This window comes from Xenopus tropicalis, chromosome 5, assembly GCF_000004195.4.
Source record: "Xenopus tropicalis strain Nigerian chromosome 5, UCB_Xtro_10.0, whole genome shotgun sequence".
Lineage (NCBI taxonomy): Eukaryota > Metazoa > Chordata > Amphibia > Anura > Pipidae > Xenopus > Xenopus tropicalis.
Window position 1 is genome coordinate 35,486,463 of NC_030681.2, and position 14,528 is coordinate 35,500,990.

General features: G+C 40.2%; 1 protein-coding gene across 1 annotated transcript in view; it reads left to right on the forward strand.

Annotated features, from left to right (window-relative positions):
* The first annotated feature begins 577 nt into the window (after positions 1 to 577).
* Positions 578 to 14,528, forward strand: part of pnpt1 (polyribonucleotide nucleotidyltransferase 1) — a 39,013-nt gene continuing 25,062 nt past the window's right edge. The window contains 9 exon segments of the mRNA NM_001017033.1: positions 578 to 764; positions 2,599 to 2,659; positions 3,684 to 3,758; positions 5,439 to 5,544; positions 6,036 to 6,085; positions 6,875 to 6,938; positions 7,583 to 7,630; positions 9,246 to 9,359; positions 12,939 to 13,125. Coding sequence (NP_001017033.1) covers positions 586 to 764; positions 2,599 to 2,659; positions 3,684 to 3,758; positions 5,439 to 5,544; positions 6,036 to 6,085; positions 6,875 to 6,938; positions 7,583 to 7,630; positions 9,246 to 9,359; positions 12,939 to 13,125 — 884 coding nt within the window. The 5' untranslated portion in view covers positions 578 to 585.

The window sequence follows — 14,528 nt, forward strand, 5'->3', positions numbered from 1 at the left end:
TGGCATTGTACGCCCCCAGTGTTATCACACATGGGTCCCCCTTTGTCTGGGTTTATATATCAACAGATATGGCAACCCTATGAATAAACCAGAGATTTTACCAGCTTGATAGTTTTCCGCAAAACCTTGCAGCCCTAACTCAATATGGACTGGATGTATAAATGTAAATCGGGATTAAATAGCGGCATTTTTTCAGAGCAGCCCCATCTAGTGGCCGAATGCATGAACTAAACTCCAGATCTTATTAACTTTAAAAAAGCAGCACAACTACAAAACGTGCATGAACGCGGAGTAAAATCACTGGTTTCCGCCTTGTATTTGCGTCTTAGCAGCAATACTTTGTACTAATTGCTTAGAATAACAAACGTCTCGTCAAGTTCTCTCAGTGGAACAGCGCCACAGACAGCAGCCCTACCCAGCGGCCTAACGCACGAAGTACACGTCAAAATGTACACGACGTCACGGCGCTTAATTCAAAGGAAGAGAAACTAGGGCGATAGAAACTGGAGGGCGTGGCTTCATGCAGCGATCAGCCAATGAGCATCCGGGTTGTTGCAGCATGGTGAAAGGGCTAAGGGAAGTGTCATGGCAGCCCCCATTAGATGCCGGTGTTACGCGATGAAACGATTTCTGTACAGAGCTGGAGGCGCTGTCTGTGCCCGTTGGGCGGGGGTACATCGCTCTGGGCTGCTTTGTTACCGGATCCCACTCACACCGAGCAGAAGGGAAGCGAGCGGAGCCGTGACAGTGGATTTGGGAGCCAGGTGACTAGTGTGGGACTGAGTGTGGGACGGGTCACATGTCACACAAGGGTAGAAGGACGGGGGGGGGGGGGTAACTCTCTGGTGTTAGACTGGCAGTGATCTGAATAATCAGCAACCAATGGGGGTGCTGGGAGACTCCTATGTGGCCATGAGTGGAGAAGGAGCTCCCCATGTTCCACAGGTTATCACTTCAAATGTTATTACTTGTAGTAGGCAAGGCTGCTTAATGCCAATTTCAATATGGGACCGCTGGGGGGCACTGTTTATATGTATACACAGGTATATATACACAGCTGTATAACCCCAGGGGTTCTGCCAGGAACTCTGCTTTCCTCCCACACTCTAAAAGACATACAGCCAGGTTAACTTGTTCTAATCTGTCACATATATTTATATATTATGTATAGAGTTAACAGCATTACTAGGACTAATTAACTAACCCCCTTGTACATTGTCACAATTCCCTGGAATAGACACTCTCAGGGTTATGTTATGAAAGGCACTAAATTTGCCCAGGAGTAATAACCCATAACAACCAACCAGCAGGTAGAATTTACATATTATATATATAGAGAAACACACAAAGGTTTGCTAAAAATTGTAGTCACAAAGGGCATGAGCCATGCAGGTAAGTACAGCAGCCCTGCTATGTAGGAATCCTTAGATGTTGGGGGTCTGAAAATAATAACTGGAGGACTGACAGCTCCATTGCAGCCCATCAGATACTGTTGTAAATACTTACCCAGTGTTGTGGAGACATATCCTATAAAAATTATAAATGTACCAGGGAATTATACTCCTCTAGATATAGAAGGATTGTGCTTAAAAATGTTGTGTTTTGAACTGATTTTTGGAGAAATTCCACCAAAACCCCACTAGCCCCGCCCATCTGTTCCACTTCCTGCTGGCTGAATTCTCTGGATGTGCAGGGGGGGCCAGCGGCTCTCAGTATAGGCACTGTAGGATAGGAACCAATCAGCAGCTAGGCTGACCTGATAGGGAACTGAAGCCTGTCTGTGCTTGTGTGACTGCAGGGCTGTGATTGGCTCTCCCCCTCCTACTGTGCTTCTGGCAGGAACTGTTAGGACACGCCCACTCTTCATTTCACACACGGACAGAGAAGTGATAGGATCTATAGGGAGCTCCAATAAAGGGGCCATTTTTACAGATAGGATTAATGTTTAGCCCAAAGTGAAACCAGCACTGTATATTATTCATAATTGCCTACAAAATTAGGGGTTTCCCCATTTATTTAATATGTCTCCTTAAAAGGACAAGGAAAGGCAAAGTCACTTGGGGGTGCCAAAATGTTAGGCACCCCCAAGTGACTTAAATCGCCTACTTTTTACACTGGTGCCCCTGTTCGGAGAGAACAGGACCAGCCCGGGGTAGCTGCAGCGCTTCCTCCTTCCTGCTTCAGTGCGCGCTCATGCGCAGTAGAGTGAAAAGCTGAAGAAGTCAGAGTCAGAGAAGTCAGCTTTTCACTCTTTTCACTACTGCGCATGCGCCTGTCGTTTAGTCCTTGCAAAACGAAGCCGGAAGGAGGAAGCGCATCGCTGCAGGTACCCGGGCTGGTGCTGTTCTCTCCTAACAGGGGCACCAGCCCGGGGTACGGGATAAGCGATTTAAGTCACTTGGGGGTGCCTAACATTTTGGCACCCCCAAGTGACTTAGCCTTTCCTTCTCCTTTAAAGGACATACATAAATACCAACATCAAACTTGGTTTACTTCCTTCAGTTAGGCAATTAAAACTCAATTTTACCTTTAACTTTCCCTTTAAACGTTTTTTTCTTCATTTTTCAAAAATGGTAATTATGTTTTCCTAATTAACAGGAAGCTGGAAATTTCTTCTGGGAAGCTGGCACGGTTTGCAGATGGCTGTGCCGTTGTCAAGGTAAAAAATTAATATTTACTGATTTTTGTGCAAATCCTAATTTTTCTGGGAGTTTTTTTTCCTGAATTTAAAGGGGATACGTTTTAGTATGAGACAGTGATCCTTAGTTGGTCTTCTTTTTTTCCCCATCAAAAAATCCCGTTTTGCATTCACAGCCTATTTAGTTCATTGGAGAGCAATGAACTGTCTGCAGAGTCACGTAACTTGCATATATATGTAAGAGTGAATATTTCTCTTTGTTTGCATGGGTGATATTTTTATTTTATCTTTTTACTTTTTTACCTCTTTTTATTTCTGTTGTAGGTGTCCTTACTCAATATGCTAGTAAATCAGAGTAGGGGCACCTTGGTAGCCATGATATTTCCTGGCTTGTGTTTATTACGATCATATAACTGGTTCCTGTGCAATGAGTGTAAGGTTTGACAGATTCCTATTAAGGGGCTGAGATATGGCAGGCTTGTGACACTGGAGATTAGGGATGTACCGAATCCCGGATTCAGTTTGGGATTCGGCCAAATCAAAGCTTTTTTTGAAGGATTCGGCGACTCAAATCCTAATTAGCATTTGGAAAGGGTTAAATGATCAGGTGATATTTAACCCCTTCTGATCCTAATTACCATATGTTAATTAGGATTCGGTTCGGGATTCGGACGAATCCTTCAGAGCGGGTTCAGCCAAACCCAAAAAAGTGGGTTTGGTGCATCCCTACTGGAGATTAATGCCTTCAAGTTGTTTTCTATAACTGCATATTTGTTTCATCTTGGAGACACAGTGCTGATATGATGCCTACACTGGACATGGCTGAGTGTTGATCAGCCTGCTCTGAAGTTTATCCAGTGATGTTAGTAGTAAGGGACCAGATACAGACTACACAAGGATTTGGAGCCATAGCTTTCACAATTCATAAGGTAGATCTTCCTTGGGCAGATCCTTTATGAAGAAATAGCTTGGAATAACGGATAAACTGTAATACCTTAATGTCATTCGTAATTTGCTTTTAATTCCTTTTTAATATTTCTTCAAGTTAGGTGATTCTTCTGTGATGGTAACTGCTGTCAGCAGAACTAAGCCTTCTCCGTCACAGTTCATGCCATTGGTGGTAAGTGAGTATCTTTTTGTGGTGATCTTTTAGTTTAATTTCTGGGATTGTTAGGCAAGTCAAAGCAAAATGATATTGGCTTATTAAAAAATATCCAACACATCTGTCTGTTTTTTACATTCTGCCACTTTGTAACAATATTATACCATACACAGTTTGTAGCATTTTGCAGTTAAGTGCCATTAAATCCAGAAAGGGGGTGACTTTTTTTTTTTTTTTTTGTCTGTGTGTCTGACAAAAATTGTAGGTTTTGCTGAGACTTTTCTCTAGAAATGTTGAGGCACAAGTGGAAAAAAGTCTCACAGATCACATGTCATGAATCTACATTGTTATATTTATATTCCCACAGACGAAAAGATAGTATTGCTTGCTGTTATGACAAATTATTTCTAGAGGCAGATTCTTTCCATAAACTGCTGTAGAGCAACTCTGTGACTTGTGGTAGAGGCAGCACAACTGATGTTTGGTATGAAATAACTTTTGAATAAAACCTATCCTGTAAATGGCAGGGTCCTTATTTTAGAAATAATAATGGGAAGTGATCACAATCACTTCCAGCTTCCTGAAATGTATTGGATACAGATTTTTAGCGACAAAATCGAAAAGAACAGGAAGAACAACACCAGCAGGTGTAGCAAGTGAGGAAATACAGCATTATGGGAGATACTTTATAGTACAAGTTGATCCAGGGACTGGTCTGATTGCCATCTTGAAGTCAGGAAGGTATTTTTTTCCCCTCTAAAGGGTTTTTAGCCTTTCTCTGCATCATCTAGCAGTTGGACAGGTTATTTATAGGAATAAAAGGTTGAACTTGATGGATGTGTGGCTTTTTTTCAAACTAACTTATTGTGTTACTGCTAACTATTTATTCAGGTAGGGGTTACACAACATGTTTTGGATCAATACGTTTTAACATGTCGTGTAACCACTAGTTTGAATAAAACGGTTTGCAGTTAACCTGCGGGTATTCTTCTTCCTATTCTTTTGGATTTTGCCAATCAAGCTTGGTTGCAGCCAGAACGACAGTAGACATATATACTTTTGTACTTTTATAAATCGCCAACCATTTCATTTTAGGTTTTGATAGACAAACTAAATAGGTGTAATCTTCAGTGGGAAACTTTACTTCTTGGCACTTAGCAGCATATTCACAGTCTGCTGTGGAGTCACATAGAGAGAAGAAAGGAGGTACAGGTATAGGACCCATTATTCAGAATGCTTGGAACCAAGGGTATTCTGGAAAAGGGGTCTTTCCGTAATTTGGATCTCCATACCTAAAGTCTACTAAAAATCTATAAAACATGAATTAAACCCAATAGGATTGTTTTGCATCCAATAAGGATTATTTATATCTTAGTTGGGATCAGTTACAAGGTACTGTTTTATTACTACAGAGAAAAAGGAAATCAGTTTTAAAATTCGGAATTATTTGATTAAAATGGAGTCTATGGTAGACAGGCTCTCTGTAATTTGGAGCTTTCTGGATTATGGGTTTCCGGATAAGGAATCCCATACCTGTACTACTACTACCATTCTTTAGCCCATAATTAGATGTTGCATTCTGGGAGTTTTCTTTGGTCAACTGAGGTTAGGGTTACAAAAAAAAAAAAATCTACATGAGAAATATCATGCATGAACACTGTATAATTCTTTAACCATAATTTAATCTGATTTTTAAAGGTTGATTATCGTGAAAAATCTGCTGCTGCTGGAAGAATACCTACAAATCATCTCAGAAGAGAAGTAGGCATCACCCCTGATGAAATTCTTACCAGTAGAATAATAGGTACTGCACTATCATGTACTACATTTACTTTTATTATTTTCACTGTTTTGAACCAATTAATTATTTTATAATTTACTGCCATGAGTTACAGCACTGAAGATGCAAGTGTACAAGCAGGTGGAGCAGGTTTATTAATGTATTTGGTGCAGAATTCACAAAATATTTAAATTATAAAATGGATATGCTTGTGTGTGATAAAATGAGCTTTAATCTGTGCATTGGTAAATTGGTATTCTGGATGGCGGTGCCAGCACTTGATTTTACACATCTATTAAATTCCTACCATAAAAGAATGTATTGATACCATGCTCAAAAAAAATATTTTCCTTATACAACAGCAAATAGATCAGTGCGAGATGCAGAAGAGATCTCGGGGGCTTTGGGAAGATAAAAATATGTAGTTTGTATGCAAACTTTGGGTATCAATTTTCCATGGTCTAGAAAAGAAAAAAAACGGCAAACATAATTAAAATTGTGTTTCTTACTCACAGATCGTTCTGTACGACCTCTATTTCCTGCTGGCTATTTTTATGAAACACAAGTAAGTTTTGCATGCAAATTTGTCTGCAGTTTATACCTCGTTTTTTCCGTATTTAGCATATTCTTTGTGAATAAATAATCTGGCATACTTAGAGAAAAACTAAAGTTTAATTAAATAGCAAAGAAATGTTCATATGTTCATGTATATATGTTCTGTGCTTCTGTATCAGCCCAAGGCTACTACAGCCCTTTAGCAGGGAAGATCTGTGCCTCCAAAGATGCCCCAGTAGCCCCCCATCTTCTTTTCTGCTGATTCACTGCACATGCTCTGTGCTGCTGTCACTTACCTGAGCTTAGGGACTGACTCACAATATACTGTGTATGCAGAATATAAATGTGACAATATAAGGCTGATTAGTAATTAATACAGATAATTACTAAATGCCAACTCTGAAAACAATACAATAAGCATCGTATTTAATAAACAGCCCTGTAGTATCTGCTTCCATGACAAACCTCATTTACTGCTTGATGATTTGCGACAACCCCTAAGCTTAACTTCTCAACAGCTGCCCAGAGCCCACTGAGCATGTGAGTGTCTCTGACACTCCTCTCAATATCCAAGATGGGAAGCTCCTGTGACAGATTTGAAGCTCACTATGTATAATATGGCATTTCTAGCCATAATTATTTTAAGGGTTTAGTTCTCCTTTAAACACTATCATACTTGGTATCTCTGTGACAGCAGCACTTTGTGTTGTAAACTCTAGAAGCTACAGCATGCAATATTTTACTTGTTCTATTTAGTGTTTTATATATCGCATACAGCCATGTTCTTTCCATTAACCAGATCCTGTGCAATTTATTAGCAGTGGATGGGGTGAATAAACCAGATGTTTTGGCAATAAATGGAGGTGAACTATTTTATTTTTTCTCATTACAATTTTGAGTTTTGGTTTGTAGTACATGTATTTTCTTGAATCCTTTAAATGACATATGCCACAGAGTCTGCGGTGCTGGGGTAAAATTATTATTATGCCCACGCTGTAGCTTTCATAGCTCCAAAATGATCTATGCTGTGCCACATGTTTACTGGTATCAAGGAGTGCTGCAAAATTTATAGACCCAGGCATTGAACATACTGTCTGCAGTAATATTTCATTGAATACCCTTCCACTATTGCGGTGCTTTGTATGACATTACCTTCTACGATTCTAAACATTAGATTTTCTGGGCTTTCAAGGCTTCCTTTGCATACTGTCATTTTTTTAGGGCCCCCATTTCTCCTAAAAAAGATTACACTGCAGGATGTGCAATTGAAAACAGTTTTCCCCATATTCCCCTTCATTCTAACTGTGCAAACTGCGGTGCACAATTTGTTTGCAATATCCCCTTGTTTAGTAAATGAAGTCTGCAGAGTGAAACTTGGTAGGATAAGTAGAGATGTAATTGTAGCATAATAGTGTTAAAGCATGTAACAATATTAGAATAAGCTGTTAAGGTGCATCATTTCAGTTTGGTAATGAAGTGTTTATTTTCTTTTGTGTGTGTTTTGTAGCTTCAGCTGCACTTGCACTTTCAGACATACCATGGAATGGGCCTGTTGGTAAGCATATACTGAGCATATATCATTTGGATAAAAGTATAATACAGTTATTATAAAGCCAAAAAAAAGATTCTCAGAATAAAATTATGTTTGATAGCTTTTTCAAAATGTTTCTTTATGTTTCCTGCATTTTGCAAAATATAGTTTATGTGGGCCATAAGCATCACAGTTACAAATAACTGTAATGAAGTGGAATTTGAGGCTTGTAAGTTGCTTTTAGCTTTCCAAGGTTTAACTGGACAGGTATGGAATCTGTTATCCGAAAATCTGTTATCCAGAAAGCTCCAAATTACAGGAAGGGATCTCACATTGACTCCATTTTAATCAAATAATTCAGTTGTTCTTTATTTTTTAGTAGATTTTTATCCACTACACACTGCACTTCAATGCCACCCACCACATCTACTTTTCTTCATTGTCTTCAATTACCTGTGAGCAACAAAATGGAAACAATTGTTCCATCTAGTACAATTGGAACAATTGGAAACATTTGTCCCCCTGTCTAGCACATGCACAAGATTTAGGGATGATTCCAAGCTTGTCTTGATGACAATTTCCACCAAACAGGGTCAAGATAGAGCTGGGCGGTATGACCAAAAATTTATATCACTGTATTTTTCAAAATTATATCGGTGTCACGGTATTTGACGGTATTTTTTTTTAGGTATGCAGCTGTTCACAAAGAGATGTTCTCCATCCCTTCGGGAACATTGACTGGGTATTCATAATAAGGGAAATATTCTTTCCTTCTGGTCATTTACTTAGATGCAGGTTTATGAGACCTTTCGTCAAAGAATTCTGCTTTGCAACGCATTATCAAGAATAAAAGAGCTTGGTTATGCTGCTGATTATGTTTTTTTAATGTTCTTAGGCAATTTTAAAGTGGACCTTTATTAAAGATACAAAATTGTCTAAAAGAGCACTGCCCTCATAAAACTAGGGTCACAGGTGGAATGTAGCAGGGCTAATATGAAGAGTAATGGTAAAAATCCACTATTTGTGTTCTTTTCTTAAATGTCATGGTTTGGTAAATGGATTTCTCTACTTTCCTAGGAGTGTGCTTCTACATTAGTCTAGCAGCAGTCGCAGCCGCTCTCTCCCCCTCACTGCTGACGTGTCACCCGTGCGCTCATTTCTTCCCCTTCTGCCCAAAGACAAGCGGCGATAGGGCCTTTTATAAAGTTGCGCCCGTGCGTACTGACGTCACGTGCGCCCGTGCGTACGTGACGTCCGTACGCATGGGCGCCCCGTGCGTACGTGACGTCAGTATGCACGGGTGCAACTTTATAAAAGGGCCTGCCTCAACCGCAACCCCGATCTACACCGGTATGGGGGTATTTGAAAAACTAATATCAGCTTTTTTTAAAAAAACGGTATTCGGTATATGGCGGTATACCACCCAGCACTAGGTCAAGAATAGTGTCAAGTATTTCAAAAAAATTAAACATTTGTTTAATGCAAGTGACATTTATTTTGAAGAGGGTAGAAAAGGAGATAAGGTAGAAAAGGAGATAAGTCGCCAGTTTGAGATTTGCTTAGTAAAAATGTTCAGCTTTATCATTTCTTTCACACATGTATGGAGTCAGTGTTCTGTGTTTTTTGTTTGTTTGTATAGGTGCAGTGAGAGTTGGTCTGGTTGATGGAGAATTCATTATTAACCCTACCAGAAAAGAAATGTCTTCCAGTCTATTAAACTTGGTCATAGCTGGTGGAGTGCAAAGCCAGATAGGTAAGAGAGCATACAATTTTTAGAATGCTGTTATATTGTGAATAAAATGCGTTGGTCTAAAATGAATAGTTACCTTACTTTAAACATTGACTGAAATATTACAAGTAGCATGGTCATTTCCCTCAATATTCTGTGTTTCCATTTTCAGGTTATAACTATTTCTCCATTTCCTTAGAGACAAAAAAATCCTGTTGTAGAGCCTTTTCTCCTAGTTGGTCTTTTCATGTTTAATTTATGATCTCCCTTATGCAGAGATGATTTTTCCACCTTTTGCCCATTTTCAAATGCTATCACATTCACAAAGTGTTGGTGACACAGGCAAAAGTAACAGACTTAAAGGGATTCTGTCGTGATTTGTATGTTATAGTTTGTATTACACCATTCACATGGAAAATAAATCACTCTACCATTTAAAATTTAATTTTTGAACCAACAAAGGCGCCATCTCAGTGCTTTGTGCCTGATCTGAGCTTTCAGAAGGAGCCAGCGCTACACATTAGAACTGCTTTCTGGTAACCTATTGTTTCTCCTACTCCCATGTAACTGGAGGAGTCTCAAGCTGGACCTGGATTTTTTACTATTGAGTGCTATTCTGATATCTACTGCTATCTTGCTATCTTGCTACCTTCCCATTGTTCTGCTGATTGGCTGCTGGGGAGGAAGGGAGGGGAGTGATATCACCAATTTACAGCACAGCAGTAAAGAGTGACTGAAGTTTATCAGAGCACAAGTCACATGGCTGTGGCACCCTGAGAAACTATGAATATGTCTAGCCCCACATGAAATTTCAAAATGAAATATAAAAAAATCAGCTTGCTCTTTTTAAAAAACAGATTTCAATGCAGGGTTCTCTGGGAGGATCCTATGCATTTTGAAAAAAAAAAAAAAAAAACATTTTCCTGTGACAGAATTCCTTTAAATAGCCAACTCCCTTTGAGAAATTCTTGGTCACATGGCCTAAAGTAACTTGAGAACTAAATGCAATAAACTAATTTAATGGTTTTTCAACTTACATAGTTAGAATGAAATACATGTTGAAGTTTGTAACGATAAGTTTTATGGGCCAGTTGCTTATCCCTGCATGCATTGCATTGTATTTTTTTCTCCCAACCTACAGGCCTGTGAGAAAAGCACCAAAATATTACCCAACAATATGTCTTTACATAACCTCTTCATCAACGTCAAGATTTAAAATTAAAAATATGGAATTCATTCATTGAATTCAAAGTATTAGACTAAGGGGCACATTTACTAACCCATGAACGTTCCAACGGCATCCGAATGCGTTTTTTCCGTAATGATCGGTATTTTGCGATTTTTTGGAAAATTGTCGCGACTTTTTCGTAGCCATTACAAATGTTTCGCAAAATGTCGCAACTTTTTCGTAGCCATTACAAATGTTTCGCAAAATGTCGCGACTTTTTCGTAGCCGTTACGAATTGCGCGAAAAGTCGCGACTTTTTCGCAGCTTTCGCGCCGAGTACGAAAGATTCGGATTCATTCAAGCTTCAGTATGGTGACTTTTCTTGGACCAGGTTGGAGCTGCAGAGTGCCATTGAGCCCTATGGGAGGCTTTCCTTGGGCCAGGTTGGAGCTGCAGAGTGCCATTGAGCCCTATGGGAGACTTTCCTTGGGCCAGGTTGGAGCTGCAGAGTGCCATTGAGCCCTATGGGAGACTTTCCTTGGGCCAGGTTGGAGCTGCAGAGTGCCATTGAGCCCTATGGGAGGCTTTCCTTGGGCCAGGTTGGAGCTGCAGAGTGCCATTGAGCCCTATGGGAGACTTTCCTTGGGCCAGGTTGGAGCTGCAGAGTGCCAATGAGCCCTATGGGAGACTTTCCTTGGGCCAGGTTGGAGCTGCAGAGTGCCATTGAGTCCTATGGGAGGCTTCCAAAATCATGCTAAGTCTGAAAGTTTCGCCCGCCGCTTACGAGCGCTCAATACGAAAAAGTCGCAACAAGATACGAGCGAATCGTAATGGCTACGAAAAATTCGCAACTTTTCGCGCAAGTCGTATTGGTTTTCTATAGACAAAAACATGGCTGTGCCATGGGTTCGCCTGTGTCTCCAATTGTACCGAACCTTTACATGGAAGAAGTGGAAAAGAAAGCCCTGGACACCTTCAAGGGAACAACACCAAGTCATTGGTTCAGATATGTGGATGACACCTGGGTCAAAATTAAAGAACGCGAGGTTCCAGGCTTCACCAAACACATAAACTCGGTGGACAAAAACATCACGTTCACAAGGGAAGATATGAAAGACAGCAAACTGGCTTTTTTGGACTGTGCTATAGTTATCAAAGAGGGGAGGGACCTGGATATTGAAGTATACAGGAAACCCACCCACACAGACCAGTACTTGCTGTTTGATTCCCACCACCCTTTGGAACATAAACTGGGTGTAATTAGGACTCTACATCATCGGGCTGAAACTGTGGCATCCAATGCAGAGGCTAAGGAGAAAGAATATAAACATCTAAAAGGAGCTCTGAAAACATGTGGGTACCGAGACTGGGCCTTCATCAAAACCAAATCAAAGACCAACAGAAAGACCAGACCTACAAACAGAAGGGAGGAACACAGCAGGCGAAACAACATAGTCATCCCATATGTTGCTGGAACATCGGAAAAACTTAGGCGAATTTTCAACAAACATCGCATTCCTGTGTTTTTCAAACCCAGCAACACCCTGAGACAAAAGCTGGTGCACCCGAAAGACCCAACACCCAAGCACATGAAAAGTAATGTGGTCTATGCTGTCCAGTGTAGTGAAGAGTGCTCAGACTTATACATTGGGGAGACAAAACAACCTCTCTGTAAGAGAATGGCCCAACATAGGCGGGCGAGCTCCTCAGGACAAGACTCAGCGGTCTATCTACACCTCAAAGAAAAAGGTCACTCTTTTGAGGACAGTAACGTGCATATTTTGGACCGAGAGGACAGATGGTTTGAAAGAGGTGTGAAAGAGGCCATTTATGCCAGCCTGGAAAAACCATCCCTGAACAGAGGAGGGGGCCTGAGACACCGCTTGTCACCAACATACAATGGCGCGTTGACATCCTTACCCCGGCAGTTTCACAACAGTTCACACTTCCAGTCATGTACTTTGAAGGATTAACACCTTCATCAATGAGAATCTTGGTACCATTGTGATTGGATCATACCTGTCAGTTTCAGCTAACACCTAACTGAACAAGTTCAATGGAACCATTGTGATTGGATGTCTGTGACTCTACTACCATCAAGAGTTTAAATACCGGGGAATTCCCTACCAGTCATTTGAACTGAAGAAGCCACTCGGATGAGTGGTGAAACGTTTTCAAGAAAAACTCAGAAAAGTCCAGTTGTTTTAGACTTAATTCTACTAGATATCGTATTGGTTACGAAAAAGTCGCGACAATTTTCCGAAAAGTCGTAAAGGCGACGAAAAAATACGAAAAAGTCGCAAAATGTTCGTTTTCCAATCGGAATTTTTCGGATATAAATTTGTGTCTTGGTAAATCAGCCCCTAAGTATTGAATGTAATGAATGATAACCAAATGAATGGTCTGTGCTTAGCTTCAAATTAATTATTTTGCAGTCATGATGGAAGCAGCTGCAGAAAATGTTCTACAGCAGGACTTTTGCCATGCAGTCAAACTGGGTGTGAAACACTCACAGCAGATCATACAAGGCATCCAGCAGCTGGCTAAGGAACATGGGAAGGAAAAGAGAACCATACAGAAGATTTTTCAGGCTCCAGTGGATATTGTGGAGTCTGCAAGGCAGTGAGTATAAAGCCTAGCTTTTAATTTGAAACACAAGTTTTAGTAAGACAGTATTTTTATTTTGTTGCACCAAAATAAACCCAAAGCCACCTGTTAGGTTGCTGGAACCCCAGTATTTGTCTGTGTGTAATCGTGGTGTGCATTGGTGCTTGAGTGTGTGTCACATATTGGGTGGCCACTTTGCAGGTTGGATTGTTGTGCATGTATTTGGATTTTCTATTTCTTTTTAAAGAGGTCGTTTGCCTTTTATATGGCATTCGCAAATCTATCAGTTCACATTAATAGAACAATCTTTTCCATATACATAGTTAACAAAAAAAATGTGCAACTGATGAGATATCCCCCTCAGAATCATCCCTCTGCTAATCCTTCACCTCTGCGCAAACTCTAAGCTTGGGGGGGCAGGGACCCCTATTAACACTACAGTTGCTTTTTTACTTCCTTATTTCATGTAACACAAAGTTCTGGCAGCAGACTTAACTCCTATTGACTGTGTCTTCCATCAGTCTTTGCTTCCTGTGACAGAGTGCTGCAAATCTAACATAATAGTATGTTAGATTTGGGATATGCTGAGTCTGTTTGACTATGCTATTGCAAGGGAGAAATTAACCAATGAACTTTCAATTTAAACAACTGGTGCAACTTGTTATGGTGCACAAACAACCAATGAATTGCCCCAATAGGAAAAGAGTAAGGGTAAAGCATGGACCTGATGATTTAAGCATATAGAAAGTTCTCAGTGTGTCCGGTTCAAAGTAGGCCACTCCCGTCCCTTCAAAAAACTGAGAGACAGGAGAAGGACTGATTTTAATAGGTATAAAAAGTAGCTTTTACAATGGCTTTTTTTTATGGAAAATGGATCTTCTAACACGCTGAGAGAATTGTTGGTGATTTGGACATTAAAGGTGAACAACCCCTTTAAGTGTCTGTTGACCATAATTGTTCTATCAGGTGCAGGTGCCTAATTATGTCTAAATATTTAACCATACCATGGTCCAGCTTTTTGAGGTTGATTTACTAACATATTTGCTAAACTGCCGTTACCCATAGCCATTAGCTTTTGTCAGGCTACTACGAGTTAGTAAGTGGAACATCTGACTGTTAATCATTGGTGCCTGAACTGATGCCATGTAGCACATGCTGTAAATTTGTGTCATTTCAAATAAACATTTCACACACTTTGGCTGTCTGTTAACAGAAACCCTGTAGGTTTAGCAGTATCTTGCTTTTAGCAAATTGGGCAGAAAATATAGTGTGAGACAGTTGGCTGAAAGGGAAAGAATGAGATTTATTAGTGTGTATATTGCTTATTTCCAGCCTGCAACTGAAAAACGATATGGATGGCAATTAAAAAAAACTCCAATTAGCGTGTATCTTTCTGTTCTAGTCCTCTCCGATTCAGC